At 43.1% G+C, this 19,648-nt stretch overlaps 1 protein-coding gene across 1 annotated transcript in view; it reads right to left on the reverse strand.

Annotated features, from left to right (window-relative positions):
• Positions 1-16,928, reverse strand: part of LOC124789056 (sialin-like) — a 57,731-nt gene extending 40,803 nt beyond the window's left edge. Inside the window, exons 1-3 of the mRNA XM_047256347.1 lie at positions 16,844-16,928; positions 8,540-8,745; positions 4,024-4,257 (exon numbers count right to left, since the gene is read on the reverse strand). Coding sequence (XP_047112303.1) covers positions 4,024-4,257; positions 8,540-8,745; positions 16,844-16,928 — 525 coding nt within the window. The remainder of the gene's footprint in view (positions 1-4,023; positions 4,258-8,539; positions 8,746-16,843) is intronic.
• Positions 16,929-19,648: the final 2,720 nt, after the last annotated feature.

The following is a 19,648-nucleotide window of genomic DNA, read 5'->3' on the forward strand; positions in this document are numbered from 1 at the left end:
TAGCCACGTTTGCACTTATAATCATTGCAAATCTTGTGGAGAGACAAATCAGTAAGTTGACATATTTTCATTCAGCAATGTCGTATGGAATAAGGTTCTGGGGTAACACACCTTTCAGAAAAAAAGTCTTAATTGCTCAAAAGCGTGCTGTAAGAGTAATATGTAGTGCACACACACGATCATCGTGAGGGAATTTGTTTAAAGAGATGGGCATTCTGACTATTGCTTCAAAGTATATGAAGTTCGTTGTAAATAATCCATTGCAGTTCAAAAGGATCAATGATGTACATAATTACAAAACCAGAAAAGAAAATGACCTTCATTACTCCACCTTAAGGTTGAGTTTAGTGCGAAAAGGGTTGTGCAATGCTGCAACAAGAAGTTTTGGTAATTTACCCTGGGGTATATGATGCCTGAAAAGGTAGCAAAGTAAAGTTGTAAGGCAAACTGAAAACGTTTCGCCTTGACAACTCCTCACATTCCGTAGAAGAATGTCTATTACAAAGAAATAGTATACATAGCAATTGAGAGATTTATACAAAATAAATTCAGAAACGACGGAGCTGATCCCCCATGGTACAAAAAACGGGTCAGAACACAGTTGCAGAAACAAAGAAAAAAAGTATGCCAAATTTAAACGAACGAAAAATCCCAAATGCTGTCTGTCTTTTATAAAAGTTCGAAATTTAGAGAGGACTTCAATGCGAGACGCTTATAATAGTTTCCACAAGGAAAGCTTGTCTCGAAACCGGGCAGAAAATCCTAAGAGATTCCTGTCGTATGTAAAGTATGGTAGCGGTAAGACACAATTAGTATCCTTTCCGCGCGATTTCAATGGAAATACTATCGAAGAAAGTGCTGCTAAGGCAGAGTTACTAAACAAAGCCTCCCGAAATTGTTTCACCAAAGAAGACGAAGCAAATATTCCAGAATATGAATCAAGAACAGCTGCCAACATGAATAAGTTACATCTGTACTCAGAGGCTGGAAAGTTGCATAGATCACACAAATAATCAAGAAAGGCAACAGGAGTACTCCACTAAATTAGGGGCCAACGTCATTAACGACGACATGCAGCAGGATTTTGTAACTATGTTGTGTTCGAACATTATGAGTTACGTCGAAGAGAACGGCCTATTGACACAGAGTCAAAACGGGTTTAGGAAACATCGTTGTTGTGAAACAGAACTAGCTTTTTACTCACACGAAGTGTTGAGTGCTATCGGGTAGGGATTTCAAACTGATTCCGTATTTCTTGATTTCCAGAAGACTTTTTACACCATACATCAGAAGTAGCTTGTAAGTAGCTTGGAAGATCCTCTCAGTTATGTGACTGGATTCGTTATTTTGTTTCAAGGAGGTTACATTTCGTAGTAAACGATGGAAAGTCATCGAATAAAACGGAAGTGATTTCGGGCAATCCCCAATTTAGTGTTGTGATTTCGGGCATTCCCCAATGTAGTTTTGTAGGCTCTCTGCTGTTCTCATCTATATAAACGGTTTAGAACACAATCTGTTCAGCAGTGTTACGATGTTCGCAGATGATACTGTCGTTTATCATCTAATAAAGTCATCAGAAGATCAAAGCCAATTGCAAAACGATTTAGATAAGATAACTACATAGTGCGAAAATTGGCAGTTGACCTTCATTAATGACAAATGTGAGGTTATCGTCATAACCCATTAAACTTACAGTAACGCGATAAATCAGTCAAATCAAAGACCGTAAATTCAACTAAATACCTAGGAACAACAATTAGGAACAACTTAGGTTGGAAAGAACACGTAGGAAATGTTGTGCGGAAGGCGAACCAAAGACTGCGTTTTATTGGCAGAACACTTAGAAGATGCAGCAGACCTATTAAAGAGACAGCCTAAAAAACGTTTGTTCGTCCACTTTTGGAATTGCAATGCGCGATGTGGGACCCTTACCGGATGGATTAACGGAGTGTATCGAGAAAGTTCGGAGCAGGGCAGCAAATTTTCTATTATCGAGAAATAGGGGAGAGAGTGTCACGGACGTCACACAGGATTTGGGGTGGACATCATTAACACAACGGCGTTTCTCGTTGCGGCGGGATCTTCTGACGAAATTTCAATCACCAACTTTCTCCTCCGAGTGCGAAAATGTTTTGTTTACGGCAACCGTGATAGGGAGAAACGAGCATCATAATCAAATAAGGGAAATGGGATCTCGCACGGAATGATATAGGTGTTCGTTTTTTTCCGCTCGCTGTTCGCGAGTGGAATAACAGAGAATTATTGTGAAGTTAGTTCGATGAGAACTCTGCCAGGCACTTAAGTGTACTATGTAGACGTAAATGAATGTGTAAAAGGTGGTGGCTGGGATATAGTTACACACTTCTGGAGATATTAAAGAAACTACACTACTGGCCATTAAAATTGCTACACCAAGAAGAAATGCAGATGATAAACGGTTATTCATTGGACAAATATACACTACTGGCCATTAAAATTGCTATACCACAAAGATGACGCGCTAAAGACGCGAAATTTAACAGACAAGAAGAAGATGCTGTGATATGCAAATGATTAGCTTTTCAGAGAATTCACACAAGGTTGGAGCCGGTGGCGACACCTACAACGTGCTGACATGAGGAAAGTTTCCAACCGATTTCTCATACACAAACGGCAGTTGACCGGCGTTGCCTGCTGAAACGTTGTTGTGATGCCTCGTGTAAGGAGGAGAAATGCGTACTATCACTTTCCCGACTTTGATATAGGTCGGATTGTAGCCTACCGCGATTGCGGTTTATCGTATCGCGACGTTACTGCTCGAGTTGGTCGAGATCCAATGACTGTTAGCAGAATATGGAATCGGTGGGTTCAGGAGGGCAATACGGAACGCCGTGCTGGATCGCAACGGCGTCGTATCACTAGCAGTTGAGATGACAGGCATCTTATCCGCATGGCTGTAACGAATCGTGCAGCCATGTCTCGATCCCTGAGTCAACAATGGGGACGTTTGCAAGACAACAACCATCTGCACGAACAGTTCGACGACGTTTGCAGCAGCATGGACTATCAGCTCGGAGAGCATGGCTGCGGTTACCCTTCACACTGCATCACAGACAGGAGCGCCTGGGATGGTGTACTCAACGACGAATCTGGATACACGAAGAGCAAAACGTCATTTTTTTCGCATGAATCCAGGTTCTGTTTAAGCATCATGATGGTTGCATCCGTGTTTGGCGACATCGCGGTGAACGCACATTGGAAGCGTGTATTCGTCATCGCCATACTGGCGTATCACGCGCCGTGATGGTATGGGGTGCCATTGGTTACACGTCTCGGTCACCTCTTGTTCGCATTGAAGGCACTTTGAACATTGGACGTTACATTTCGGAAGTGTTACTACTCGTGGCTCTACCCTTCATTCGATCCCTGCGAAACCCTACATTTCAGCAGGATAATGCATGTTGCAGGTCCTTTACGGGTCTTTCTGGATACAGGAAATGTTCGACTGCTGCCCTGGCCAACACATTCTCCAGATCTCTCACCAATTGAAAACGTCTGGTCAATGGTGGCCGAGCAACTAGCTCGTCACAATACGCCAGTCACTACTCTTGATGAACTCTGGTATCGTGTTGAAGCTGCATGGGCAGCTGTACCTGTACACACCATCCAAGCTATGTTTGACTCAATGCACAGGCGTATCAAGGCCGTTATTACGGCCAGATGTGGTTGTTCTGCGTACTGATTTCTCAGGATCTATGCACCCAAATTGCGTGAAAATGTAATCAAATGTCAGTTCTAGTATAATATATTTGTCCAATGAATACCAGTTTATCATCTGCATTTCTTCTTGGTGTAGCAATTTTAAAGGCCAGTAGAGTACTTTATGTATGTTCAGTATGTAGCCATATTTATAAATTAAATCGTGATGTGTATATAAAATGACAGGTTCCACATCACAACGATTTATTGTGCAAACGATCAACGGAACGTGAAACTAAGCGTGCGGTGCAGAGGGAGGGTTGGCCTGGGTCGGATCGTACTAACCTCGGCCAGCCCCTCGAGGACACGCACGGCGAAGAAGAGGTCGTCGTTGAGCCAGGCGGCGAACGGGCTGACGACGGTGAGCACGGCGGTGATGAAGTTGCCCAGCCCGAACACCAGCTTGCCGCCGAAGCGCTCGGCCAGCAGGCCGCCCGGCAGCTGCCCCACCGCGTAGCCGTAGAAGAAGCCCGCCAGGATGTAGCCCTGCCGCGCCTCGTCCCAAGCGAACTCGCCGTCCTGCAACAGTGACACGAGGTGCTCTCATTTTGCACTCTAGTCCATCTTGTCTGTCTGACCAGTTGCCTGTTGGCGCTCGTCTTGGAGCCCCGGACAAGCGTCATCTAGAGGTTGTTCGGACGTCTCGCTAGAACGAGTGGCTAGCACTGTCCAAGATTCGCCCTCATTCTCTGGAGGCAGATCAGAGACAGCAGCAGGACCTTATAAGCAAACCAGACAAAAAAATCATTCGCCACCGTGACATATAACGCTATTAATGTGTATCGTTACATCTAGCCTAGATAATGGCCTGTATTTCCACTTATCTTCCCCTTCTCTTTGTCCGACTCAATTTCCTCACTGCTACCATTACTAATGTTTGGATATGGTGTTTAGTTCTTTGATAAGCGCATCTTGGTAATTAATTTTCTAGTTTACTATTTCGTATTTTACTGTAGACCAGGAAGATAATGTGAAAAATCTCCAGTGCCATGGTTCTCCAGTGCACAGAATATTCAAATAAAGGTTAAGAAATATTGTAACTGAAATATTTCATTTTGCAGCGGAATGTCCAGAGTAAGTCAGCTCGCTGACAGGTAAAAACAGGCTGTATGACCTAAAATCGGACCAGGACCTTTGTCTTTTGTTGACAACGTTCGCATTCGAATGCCTGTCGTGGTCATACAAGGTTTAAATGTCCTAGCAACGCTGTCCTAATTCTACATACTTCACAAAAGCTCTCCTACATGCTTCACTAATAGAGAGTACAAGTCTACTTCCATCACATAGTTTCGATGAATTAAATATCTACGTATCTGGCTTTCTTGAATGCCTTGAATATTCATATTAACAGAATCTTCCGTCAGTTCTTGGTAGAACAACATTATAATAAATGAAAAGCACCAGTTTGCTTTTGTTCTACAATATTACTTTTATTGTTAACACCCCTTGTAGTTGTCTCATCAAATACTGTTCATATTTTACTTTGCTCATTTATTTAATGATAACTGGTACACAGCCACTGCTTTGATTATAATGGTAATGCTAAAATGCAGTACCACCACACTCTCAAACTGTAGGTTCCCTCAAACACCTCCATTTTACTGCATTTATTAATTTCAGTTTAACTTATTGATAGTGCTTAAGTTCCTTATGTATTCTGTATTTACATTGACAACTGTCTCTTCTTTTAATTGGTTGTGTATCACTCTCAATGTTTCATACCTCCTGATGCAGCCTTGTCCAGTACTAATTTTATTTTATTTTATTAGTTTTGTTTATTAATAGAAACTGTTATGTAGGCATGCTATTCCTATTTTGTGCTAAAGGTTTTCCTGTCAACTCCATTGTTATTTATATACTGTTCAGTTTTTACTATTTCATTGCAAAGATGTTACTTGATGTATGTTTCTACTTCAGTCTAGATGTGTTACTTCTCTTCCAATGTTGCCTGCTAACATTTAACTTCTTTGGTGATAATACTCAGTAAATGTCCGAAGATAGCCTTATAAGCCGAAAACCGGTTAACAATAAAAGTAATATTGTAGAACAAAAGCAAACCTTGAATATTCCTCCAGAATGCTGTTCTGCAGCTTCAACAAATTGGATGAAATGCGTGTTATTGTAGTAATAATACACCAGACCTTTTTTTAATATTTTTTTGCTGCTCCCGCTTTCGAGCGATGGCTCATTCTAGACCGGTACCAAGATATAATCAAGATATTACCAGTATATACTCATATATCTGTATATGTACATATAAATGGATAATATTTGCACTGTTAACGTATGCTGCCACTTTTCCCAACACTCCATACCACTCTCCCAGAATCCATTAGTCAGTTCCCGATTCCTCGCTCAACTCTAAAGCATTTGACCAAGAATAGTGCAAGCATGTACAGTTTTCTACTGTATAGGCTAGGCGCAAAGAAATATTCACTCGAAGAAATCTACACCATGTGCGTTCAGCACGCATTGAACAATACATAGCTGCATGAACAGGACACAAAAATGAATATAAATGAAAACAACAAACATTTAATTGTAAAAAGAAATAAGAGCTAAACAAAATGCAAAAGAGTCACTCTATATCTCACATCAAAATACGTGTAATTAAATAATTTGTGCGTATCATAGGGGACTGAAGATGCCTACCATGTACAGGTGAAATATCTCTGGTACCCAAGAACAAATTTCAGTTGTAACAGATGGAATTTTTCGTATCTTCATGATAAAACAAATTGAAACTATAATATTTGATAATATTACAATTTTTTACTTGCTTTAGAAGATCTTAGATGCTATTTTTCAAATATGATTTACTTTTGTTTTGCCATATTTGTGACTGGATGTTACATTATCTATTTCTGTATCAGAGATACTGTTTGCATTAAATTTATGTCTCTCATGCACATCTGTTTTAACGCATCTTAAATTCACAATTGCCTTTCACCCTTAATTATGTTTTTTATTTCCGCAAAAAATTCGAATAACAACTTAAATGTAGAAACGGAACTCAGACGTAAAAATATATATTGATAACTTCGACAAAATTGTTATCTGTGACAGATAATTCAGAACAAAAGACAATCCTGAATTTGACATAACACATAAATTGATATTCATTAAAGGTAAAAGTTTCTAACAAACCATATTTCTGATACGCAATTGATAATGTAAAAATCATGCACAAATATGACAAAAGAAAACTAGATCATATTTGAAAAGTAGCACTGAAGATCTTCTAAAGTAAGTAAAAAATTATAATACAAGCAAATATACTTTTTTATGTACGTATATTAATATATTTCCTGATAGCAACTCGATTCCACCTACAGTATGTGAGTAAAAGTTTCCGTACAGCCCCAAAAACAACCTTTTTAATATTAGGTGGATTGTGCTGCCACCTACTGCCAGGTACACCATATCAGCACCGCAGTAGTCACTAGACTTCGCGAGAGAGCAGAATGGAGCGCTCCGCGGAACTCACGGACTTCGAACGTGGACAGGTGATTGGGTATCACTTGTGCCGTAAGTCTGTACGCGAGATTTCCACACTGCTAAACATCCCTAGGTCCACTGTTTCCGATGTGATAGTGAAGTGGAAACGTGAAGGGACACATACAGCACAAAAGCGTACAGACCGACCTGTCTGTTGACTGACAGAGACCGCCGACAGTTGAAGATGGTCGTAATGTGTAATAGGCAGACACCTATCCAGACCATCACACTGGAAATCCAAACTGCATCAGGATCCACTGCAAGTACTGTGACAGTTAGGTGGGAGGTGGGAAAACTTGGATTTCATGGTCGGCTGCTCATATGCCACACGTCACACCTTTAAATGCCAAACGACGCCTCGCTTGGTGTAAGCAGCGTAAACATTAGACATTTGATCAGGGGAAAAACGTTGTGTAGAGTACACAATGTGGCGATCCGATGGCAGGATGTGGGTTTGGCGAATGCCCGGTGAACGTCTCTGTCAGCGTGTGTAGCGCCAACAGTAAAATTCGGAGGCAGTGGTGTTATTGTGTGGTAGCGTTTTTCATGGAGGGGGCTTGCACCCCTTGTTGCTTCGATTGGCACTATCACAGCACAGGCCTACATTCATGTTTTAAGCACTTTCTTGCTTCCCACTGTTCGGGGATGGCGACTGCATCTTTCAATACGATCGAGCACCTGTTCATAACGCACGGCCTGTGCCGGCGTGGTTACACGACAACATCCCTGTAATGGATTGGCCTGCACGGAGCCCTGACCTGAATCCTATAGCACACCTTTGGGATGTTTTGTAAGGCCGACTTCGTGGCAGGCCTCACCGACCGACATCGATACCTCTCCTCAGTGCAGCCACCCTTGAAGAATGCGCTGACATTCCCCAAGAAACTATCCAGCACCTGACTGAACGTATGGCTGTGAGAGTGGAAGCTGTCATCAAGGCTAATGGTGGGCCAACACCATATTGAATTCCATCATTACCGATGGAGGGCGGCACGAACTTGAAAGCCATTTTCAGCCAGGTGTCTGGATACTTTTGCTCACATAGTTTAGGTACCGTTTGAGAAAAAGCAGGATTTTTGTATTTCAGTAGCATGTATTCAAATAATTTCTTCAGTTCTAAATCGAAATGTATGGAACATCAGTGATTTCATCGCCGACGAACATCCACACACTGTACCAAAATACTGCCTGCTATAAAAGGAAACCAAATCACTGCGACTTCATATGTATGTGGTACGAAGAGAGATCCTGTACATGCAGCCCTTGAGTCTTCTCTTGATGTGAAGTATTTCGGGGTCCTTACCTCCGTCTTTTGAGTGGTGATATTCTCGCCAGCGAAGCACGTGCCCTCTGCGTAGACCCCGGTGTCCTGCTCGGTGGTGCCGGACTGGATGGCCGTGTAGTTGACCATGGTCACGATGGCCACCGACAGGTTCACCCGCAGCGCGTAGCCGATGGCGATGCCGCACATGCCCAGGCCGCCGAAGATGTAGCGAGCCTTCAGCTTGTCTGTCGACAACCCGAGGGCAAAATGTAGTACCTCATTGTCTAGTTATTCTTCATATTGCAATCGTGAGCTATTCTCTCTGGACGCCGCTGAAAAAATTTCGTCAAAATGTGAAAATGACCATACCTTGACCAACGAATAAGTATTGAAAAAAATAGGTTTAAGAAACATAGAGTTTACTGACCAGTGCCGGCAAAATTGAAGTCTCCTATTTCCAAAAATGGTTCAAATGGCTCTAAGCACTATGGGACTTAACATCTGAGGTCATCAGTCCCCTAGACTTAGAACTACTGAAACCTTACTAACCTAAGGACATCACACACATCCATGCCCGAGACAGGATTCGAACCTGCGACCGTAGCAGCCGCGTGGTTCCGGACTGAAGCACCTAGAACCGCTCGATCACAGCGGCCGGCTCCTATTTGTCCTAGATGTCATTCCCGAATCTGTCACTGTCATACATACATTTCCCAAAATATCTTAAAGCAAGTGCACACCCAGTGACAAAAGTGGTCGACATTGTACACTGACAGTCAGGATACGTGGTCCACACATGCGGTGTCAGCTCAGTACCGAAACCACAACGCGATGTCCCAGGAAGTTGCTTTTTGTGCGTTTAATTTATGCCTAACTAATTTAATGTGCTTAAAAAAATCTTCGTCCTTCCAGTAGTTAGGTGGGTAATGATTACATTCACATCATTTCTGAAGAATCTCAGAGATATCTCATCCGGTCCAGATGCTTTTCCATTGTTGAGCGGTTGTAATTCATTTTCTATTCTGCTTATATTTATCTAAATATCTTCCGATTCGAAGTTCGTACCGTGATTAAAACAATCGCTGAAGACCGAACTGAGTCTTTTGGCCTTATCTCTATTATTCATGAAAAATCTAATCAATACTACTGGAAAACTCTGGTCCACAAACAACGTTACACAGAAACTGTGCTGCTCGACTTGGGGAATATACGACCTATACTCTGAGAATCAGCTATTTTGCCATTATCTAATCCTGTGCAGAACGCTACGTTCTCGTCTGATTATACACCTACAACATCAAACCGACTGACGTGAAACCCAACGAGACAGTAAGGATGATCACGGTAACGACCAAATCTACTTCAATCCAGTGGCTTCCGATAGCGTCGGAAATCGATTTTCTAAGAACGTATGGCCTTATGAGAGACTACAATAGAATTTTGACCAGCATATAACTTCTGCCACTCAAACGATACAAACTTAAATCTAGACAATCACTTAACAGGGACACACAAACATTCACCTGAACAAAAACTGATTTATTTGAGGAACGAAGCAACCATTGTTTCAGAAACACATCTGCAAGGTGCCTTCACTCGAGGAACTCTCTCGCCAGATCAGAACCACCGCTCAAGATCTGGATTGGACTGCACAATATGCGGACTTGTCACGAAAATTGCGCATATTCTCGTCACACACTTCTCTCCCGTAACCTTCATGTAACTATCTACCACATGGTCAGAAAGTATATAAGAGGAATAGGTTGAATTTGTAGAAGCTGTACCAGCAACTCACAATGGACACACTTGCTGGACATCAGCTTACGAATACTTTAGAAGTTTACAAGTGACCTGCCCGGCTTCGCAAGGGTAGCGTTCACTATCTACGACGAACGATTTGTCTAGCGTAACGGTAATAAATTACACAGGATGAGTCAGCAGAAAAGGTACGTGCTTTGAAGGGTAATAGCACTAGTGATTCTGAACAAGAAACGTAATATGAACATGTCCTATTCTTAACAGTTTCGGAGGAAACTAATGAAACTAGTAGGGAATAGGACAAACGCAAATATTGATCTAACGTTTTGTTTAAATGTGTACATTTCCTCACAAAAGATGTTGAAAAAGTGCACCGTCAACTGCAATCCATTTTGCAGCTCTTGTAGACACCTGCTGTGTTGCTGATCTGAGCTCTTTCGTATGATTCTTTACGTGAGCACACGCGTGTAAAGTACGAATGAGAAGTTCCTTCTTTGTGTCCACTCTGCGCTTGTAGACTTCGCTGTTCAGCCAACCCCACAAACCCCACGAATAGTAATCATATAGGGTAAGATCGGGTGACCTCCGTGGCGAAGAAATGGCCCCACGTGACCGGTCCAGCGCCCAAGATACGTGTCAGTGAGGTGCTGTGTCACTGGCCATACGAAATGTGTAGGAGCTCCGTCGTGCTGAAAGTTCATACGGTTCGTATTACCAAAGGATTATTCTCTAAGTATTCTGGTAACACATTTGGAAGGAAATCAAGGTATCAAGGTAAGACGGTTATCTAAAACAACTTGACCGATGAGTTGGTCATCAATAACACCGCACCATTAAATACAATCGTTAGTAAAGACAACACTACGTAGCATAATGTTGCTTTGATTGTATTCGCATGTGAAAGCTGGTGAAGAAGGACGTACGACTGACGGCAGTCATAAACAGTTGCATGCCTGATACGGTTAAGAAAAGGGCGTGTGTTAATTTGAAGCGTTTTTTTCAGAATCGCTAACACTACCACCCTACAAAGTATGTACCTTTCCTCCTAACTCACCCTGTATGCACAGACCTTCCTCGTGCACCACTCTATTAGTGAGGACTGTATCAAAATTCCTACAGTAGTTCCTGAGATTAGCCTTCACATATATACAGAAAAACGCAACATTGAACTTTAATTTAGTAACATGTATAGATTCATTATATTGTCAATACACTGTGTTACTGTCTAGTACACCTTAATGATTCAAATGGCTCTGAGCACTATGGGACTTAACGTCTAAGGTCATCAGTCCCCTAGAACATAGAACTACTTAAACCTAACTAACCTAAGGACATCACACACATCGATGCCCGAGGCAGGATTCGAACCTGCGACCGTAGCGGTCGCGCCGGCCGGAGTGGCCGAGCGGTTCTAGGCGCTACAGTCTGGAACCGCGCGACCGCTACGGTCGCAGGTTCGAATCCTGCCTCGGGCATGGATGTGTGTGATGTCCTTAGGTCAGTTAGGTTTAGTACTTCTAAGTTCTAGAGGACTGATGACCTCAGCAGTTAAGTCCCATAACGCTCACAGCCATTTTTTTTTTTTTTGTAGCGATCGCGCGGTTCCAGACTGAAGCGCCTAGAACCGCTCGGCCACAACGGCCGGCTCTAGTACACCTCTGTGTCACTTTTTTATCCTCAGACATATCTAAATTTTAATTTCAGACTTCCATATTCGTATTGCCATATTGTCGTGAATGCAGTTCTGTAAATAAATAAGTTGTCTGCACTCATTCTTCGACGTAGATACTAATGCTTCGTTATGTTCATCACACTGAAGTGTTCGCATGTATAATTTCCCACAGACATATCAGTAACTGATAAAACTGTGGCAACAATATTTCTCTGAACTCTTATCAAGCTGTACAGTAGGCGTTGGAGTACCATTTAGCTACAAATACCTTGAATTTTATGAAGGCCTCGCGTCGCACAAGATCTGATTAAAGCATTTTGTTATTGAGGCGGCTAATGTGTCAAGACTGTCTCGCGTGGGTGATCGAGAAATATACGTAGTTATGTAAATGTAGTGTAATGTCGTGTATATGTTGTTGACGGTGATGATGATTTAACCTTCTCCATGTAAATCAGAAGGGATTTCAAAATCGTCAGTCATAAGAAACTCAAATCGCCCTCTGCTGTTGTTAACGGCGTGGATAGAGGAAACCAGCTCGATTTTGTATTTCCAGAATTTAGAAAAGCTTTCTGTAGGAAACAAGTTCCCACAGCATGTAACATTGTTTACGACTGGGTCGAAAATTTCCTGTCAGTCAGAACACAGCACCTTCTCCCGGATAAAGAGTTACGTAGAGACACTGAAAGAGGATCTGGTGTTCCTCAGGGGAGTTTAATAGCACGTTGCCATTCATGCTTCAGTGATTTAACCTATGGTGTTAATAGCAACCACAGGCTTTTCACAAGTGATGTAGTCACCTGTGAGAGAATTGTGCTTGGTTAAAACTGCAGTATATCCAGTTCGATCTCGACATAAAATCAGTCTTGCGCAAAGACTCTTAATTTCTTTTTAATGTAGAAAAATTCAGAACTGTGTATTTCATGAAAGGAAAAACAGTGGTATACTCTGATCACAGGATTAACATGGCACAGTTAGTTAGTCTTGTCACGTAAATATTTGGGAGTAAAGATAAATAGGGATGTTAAATGGAACGACCAGGTAGGCTCAGTTGTAGGCAAAGCATGTGCCAGGTTACAATTCGGTGGTAGGAGACTAGGTAGTTGCTGTTTGTCTACGAAAGAGATCGCATACAAAACATTTGTACGGCCCGTGCGTAAACGCTGCTGCGGTGTGTCTGGAGCAGACATTAGGTCGGACTAACAAGGGACATGGAGCGTACGCAACGAGGTGTACGAGAAAGACGGTCCATGGTGCGTATGTCACAGCGTGTGATGCTGCAAATGCTACAAGTGCCAGCAGCCGTGTCCGGCGGGGAGCGAGTAACTATCTCAGACGAATTTTATAATTCTTGACTGCGCGTTTAAATGAATGCATGCTCTTGATAGCACACAACAAAGTTAAGACTTTCAGTGAGTACTGTAACACAACAACACAGTGTCTGACATGAAAAATTAAGCAGTATTAATTTGTAATTTTGAGTAATGGAGTAATTTTTTGTAGAATATATTTTGTCATTATTTTGTAAATATTTTCTTACGAATGAACACGATTATGTAATTTAAATGCAATATATGAAAAAGAATTGCGTAATAGCGTGTAGTAAACACGCTGGTCTAGTAAGGGCAATTTGCTATTGTGAAGAGTCAAAGGGTATATCTGAAGTAGGGAACATTGTCTCTGGGTGTGGACGCGCACAGAACAGGTGAGTCTGGCGCGAGCTCTCGCGCAGCGGAGTCTGACAGAAGCGATCAGGCCCTGTGCTTGCTACCGGCACATTGTAACGTACGAAACTGGAAGAATTTTTTGTTATTGCCACGCATAAATGCGGTATTATTTGGGCTTAGTGCAAAAAGCATCAAGAGGAATGAATATGAAAGAAGAGCACTTGGGCTCAAACTTGTTCATTCCAAATCGACACTAAGAAGAGCCCGTTGGCGTTCATTGCCGGGGATTATTGCCTTACGCAGCACCAGCAGCCGCTCACTGAAGTAAGAGCAGATTCAATTGTATACTTATAAGCATATCAAGGCCAGCCAGCGTTATAGGTTCATTTTTTAAATAATTACCAACTTAACGGTGACACTGTGTTACAAGTGCTAACCTGTCATTATTAACTAAAACTGAGTGTCACTGTGGACGACAAAAAGACTAAAATTGCTGAGATAATTTAATTTTAATGATTTGTTGAAAGAAGTGAAAGTTATAAAAACATAAAAAATAATCGAGACTGACAATTAAAAATAATGGACTTTGTTACTACGCGAAATCTTCACTTAAAGAACATTATTAATATTTAGTGATTATGAAAAAGTAATTTCAGTGAGTTTTTAGAGATTATTGTAGATCAGAATGTTTAATATCTTTCTGTGATCAATAATTTCTGCTCTAATTTCCGAAATGCTTAACAGTGTTATGCAAAAGCTAATAAACATTTATTTAATGAAAATTAAGCGCTTATATGCTTAACGGAAAACGTTTAAGAACAATTACAATTGTAGAAATATTAACAATAGGAATTATGGTAGGCTGCGCGAAGGTGTTCATTACGTAAACTGAGTGACAAACAATTAGCAGTGAAGTGCATACGCTTAGCGCAACTTGCTTTACTGATTTCACAGTTAGATTTATTTCATGTTGATAACCATGATTTTGGATCTGAGCTCGAGCCAGTGTTATTATGTCCATTCTCGCTTGATTGTCTTGAATTAATGATTACATAAATACTTTTCCAAATTGATTAATAGCTACATAATATTGTTCGCTCACACCGTGAGCTAGCGATCATTTTCGATAAGCATTGCAACCAAACTAAAAAATATTTAGCTTCATTATCTGAAATTTCACTAACTACTTTGCAGTTTTTATTATTTGTCAGAATGGAAATGGAAATGAGCGTTTAGTATCATTGGCCGGGAGGCTCCTTGCGGGGCAGGTCCGACCGCCTTGGTGCAGGTCTTATTACATTCGACGGCACATTGGGCGACCTGCGCGCCGGATGGGGATGAAATGATGATGAAGCCAACACAACACCCAGTCCCTGAGCGGAGAAAATCCCCGACCCAGCAGGGAATCGAACCCGGGCTCGTAGGATGGCAATCAGTCACACAGACCACTCAGCTATCGGGGTGGACAGTCGCGCAATAACGATTCGGTTATAACTGATTCTACATATTTTTATTTAATTTGTTCTTCGAAACCGATGCTTTCTCAAACAAAGACATTAGGATCACGTGCCATCGATTATTTCAATTATCCGAAAGTGTAGATCTGTTATAGTACCTTTTCAATTACATACATTTCCCACGGGCCCTGAACGGACCCGAGCGTTCATGAAATGTGGCGGACAAGCCCATTAGTGTGACGTCACAAGTTCACTGCGCGGGGACCCCGGTGTGTGAAGGATGACGGAGTGAATGGTCACAGGCTTCTTTGACTAGCGAGAGAGCGTGACGTAAATGCTGAAAGTCTCAACTGGCAGACTCTCTAAGAAATTCGCAAGACATCTACCGAGAATCTATCGAACCTTATGAACCCCGTATCATTGTAGAAACTGCGAATATTAATTCCTCTACTCATCTACTCCACGAAAGGCAAAGGTCCCGAGTTCGAGTCTCGGTCCGGAACACAGTTTTAATCTGCCAGGAAGTTTCATATCAGTGCACACGCCGCTGTAGAGTGAAAATCTCATTCTGGAAGCATCCCCCAGGCTGTGGCTAAGTCATGTGTCCGCAGTATCCTTCCATTCAGGAGTGCTAGTTCTGCAAGGCTCGCAGGAGAGCTTCTGTAAAATTTGGAAGGTAGGAGACGAGGTACTGGCAGAAGTGAAGCTGTGAGGACGGGGCGTGAGTCGTGCTTGGGTAGCTCAGATGGTAGAGACTTGCCCGCGAAAGGCAAAGGTCCCGAGTTCGAGTCTTGGTCCGGCACACAGTTTTAATCTGCGAGGAAGTTTCATTTCTGCTCACACTGCGCTGCAGAGTGAAAATCTCGTTCGAGTTTTAATTTTGATGCTTGCACCTTGTGTGCCTGCTCTCGGATAGGCTTTGTGCGCCGGTTTATTGTCGGATAATTTTACGATACATTGAGACCTATTGAACTTGAAAAGAGCCTGTAAAGCCGAAATTTGCCAATCGTCAAGATGTAACAAAGTGAATAATGATCAACAACATCCGAAGTGGAATCCATGTACACCAGTGGTATCTCACATTACGAAAATGTTCGAAAGATTAGAAACCACTGTAAAATAGACTTTAGAGGACGTGGGGAGTAATGTAGTGTACATGTAGGTGTGAGAAAATTACCATAAAATAATAAGAAATATGATATTAAATGCTGAGAGAGAGAGAGAGAGAGAGGGAGTCTGTAGTCTTTCTATTATCAAGTCTTGTATGGACACCAAAGAACAACAAGAAGTACAAAGCAGCGGTCAGCTAATAAGCGATTCAGTCACCACTGGCGCTGGCAGTCATTTGTATGAGTGCAAGATACCTGTCCAAAAGAACGGACACTACACAGTCCTGTAATTGATTCGCCTCAATGGGCAACGAATGCAACATCTTCAGTGCGGATACACAGTTACATCCGACCTCCTGCGGGAATCTTTAAGTAGCGAGCCTGGAGGACATGACCACCGACTGCGCAAACGTGGCGCTAGGTGGGAACGTGGGTCGGCAAAAAGCGTGCCGAGACAGTCCGCGCAAGTGCGATGAACACCGTGTCTCTGTGGCCCATTGGTTCACACAACTACCTAATGAGCGGGAGATCCCAAGTGCGAGCCCAGTCTGACACGCATTTTCACTCGTAGCCGCTGATTCCGTATAAAGTCCCGATGCAGTCCTTTCTCCCCCCCCCCCCCCCACCTTCAATTTACATGAAAGTATCAATCAGTACAAATCAGCCGCTGTTTGTTTGCTCACCTGTGGTATCCTCGACGTCGACGTCCGTGCGAGGAGACAGATCACGAGTTCCAGCACTATTCATATTCGAAGAATTTGATGTCATGTTTTACGACACAGGGTTTAATCTAACTCTAAATTCTACACCAGATCTTGTAGGGATAAGGTGGACGGCACGGCCCTCCTCTTGTAAGGAGGTTTTGTCTTGTTGATTCGTGGCTGCGTGAACAGAGAATAACAACGAAATGCTGCTGAGGATCCCCGGCACGGTGAAACCAGAAGAGACTAGGCGGGGAGCAGGGCTGCAACTGAGTCCGACGTCGGCAGCGGCGACTAAGGAAGCATCGCGGATCCGTGTGCGCGGTCGGTTGCGAGTGTTATCTGGCTGACTGTGGACCGCCGTGTGGGATGGACAGAGCTTTTTATAATGACGGCGCCCTTATCTGGATGATTGTCAGGTGGACACGGTGGCGTCAGATAGCACAAGCGGACATTTCCCACAGCGTAGCCTCTGCTGTCCTCCACCCCAACACGTCACTCGAGGAGAGAATCGCATTCAGTGCTACACATTACTTAAGTCTTGTTTAGAGCATCTGCTACGTCCCTAGTTGAATGGGTTTTCCACACAATAAATTTGGTATTAAAACATGGAGTTACCTTCACATGATCCCAATGTTACTGTCGATGTGACCACGGCAGCTGCGTTTGATGGCGTACTTAAAGTACGGCGCAAGGACACTCACGTTTGTTTACGAAATAAAGAAACAATTTTATATCGCAGTGACAAAAGTCATTGGATACCTTCTAATATCGTGCCCGGCGTAATACAGACACTCGACGTGGTATGCACTCAACAAGTCGTTGGAAGTCTCCTGCAGGCACATCGAGCCGCGATGCCTCTTCAGCAGTCCAGAATAGCGAAAGTGTTGCCGGTACAGGATACTGTGCACAAACTGACCTCTCGATTATGCCCCATAAATGTTCGATGGGATTCATGTAGCGCGATAAGGGTAGACAAACCATTCGCTCGAATTGTTCAGAAAGTTCTGACATCGTGCACTGTCATCCATAAAAATTCGGTGAATGTGTAGACCATGAATGGCTGAAAATACTCTCCAAGTAGCCGGACATAGTTCAAATGGCTCTGAGCACTATGCGACTTAACTTCTGAGGTCATCAGTCGCCTAGAACTTAGAACTAATTAAACCTAACTAACCTAAGGACATCACACACATCCATGCCCGAGGCAGGATTCGAACCTGCGACCGTAGCAGTCGCGCGGTTCCGGACTGAGCCGAACATAATCGTTTTCAGTCAATGATCGGTTCAGTTGGACTACAGGAGCGAGCCCATTCCATACAAACTCAGCCCACAACTATTATGAAGCTACCACCACTGCGTTATCCGCGGTGAAAGGTAATAACTCAAATTTGGTATTCTCACCACACTCTTGACACTGTGTATCTAGGAATATTGAATTCCCTAACGATTTCCGAAATGGAATGTCCCCTGCGTCTAGCTCCAACTACTGTTCCGCGTTCAGTGTGTGTTCATACTCGTCGTGTGGGCACAATCACATCGGAAGCAATTTCACGTGAATCACCTGAGTACAAATGAGACCTCTGCCTATGCATTCCCCTTTTATACCTTAAGTGCGCAATACTGCCGCTATCTATATAAGTGTTATCCCATGACTTATATCACCTCAGTGTGTAGCGTAAAGCGCAGCGCGCTGCTTGTGAGCCAGACCTTGATCGATTCCGTGCTGGGTATCACCGACTGTCGCTGGTGCACTTACCAGTATGAGTGTGGTTTTTAGGCGGTTTTCCACGCTCGCTTTATTTTAGACAAATGGCTCCCTAGTACCCACTCTATGCCTCAGAGAATACGACACATAAACAGTTCGAGTACGATCAGATAGAGAACAAAATGTACACAGTTTACAGACAGGTGGCTCACACGACTTCCCTCCCTTAAGCCACTGACACCTGCCGCGATTGGAAGGGCATCCAGCAGCAAAGTCAAATAAAAACAATGAAATTGCCAAAATTTAAATACACACATTGAAAAAAAGTATTGCATCACTTCGGTTTCAAGAGTTCCGAAACCGGTACAGAAAACTGGGATAGAGATCAACATAAACATCATTTCCGCCCTTTTTATTGCTCATGAAAACCACACACTGCGTGTTGTACCGCCATACAGCGAGACCTTCAGAGGTGGTGGTCCAGACTGCTGTACAAACCGGTACCTCTAATACCCAGTAGCGCGTCCTCTTCTATTGATGCATAGCTGTATTCGTCGTGCCATATTATCCACAAGTTTATCAAGACTCTGTTGGTCCAGATTGTCCCACTCCTCAACGGTGATTCGGCGTAGATCCCTCAGAATGTTTTGTTGGGTCACGTTTTCCATAAACAGTCCTTTTCAATCTATCCCAGGCTTCTTCGATAGGGTTCATGTCTGGAGAACATGCTGGCCCTCTAGTCGATCGATATTGTTATCCTGGAGGAAGTCGTTCACAAGATGTGCACGATGGGGGCGCGAGTTGTTATTCATGAAGACGAATGCGTCGCCAATATCCTGCTGATATGGTTGCACTATCGGTCGGAGGATGCAATTCACGTATCACACAGCCGTTCATGGCGCCTTCCATGACCACCAGCGTCGTACGTCGGCCCCACGTAATGCCTCCCCAAAACAGCAGGGAACCTCCATCTTGCTGTTCTCGCTGGACAGTGTGTCTAAGGCGTTCAGCCTGACCGGGCTGCCTCCAAACACGTCCCCGACGATTCTCTCGTTGAAGGCATATGCGACACTCTTCGG

This window comes from Schistocerca piceifrons, chromosome 3 (genome assembly GCF_021461385.2).
Source record: "Schistocerca piceifrons isolate TAMUIC-IGC-003096 chromosome 3, iqSchPice1.1, whole genome shotgun sequence".
Lineage (NCBI taxonomy): Eukaryota > Metazoa > Arthropoda > Insecta > Orthoptera > Acrididae > Schistocerca > Schistocerca piceifrons.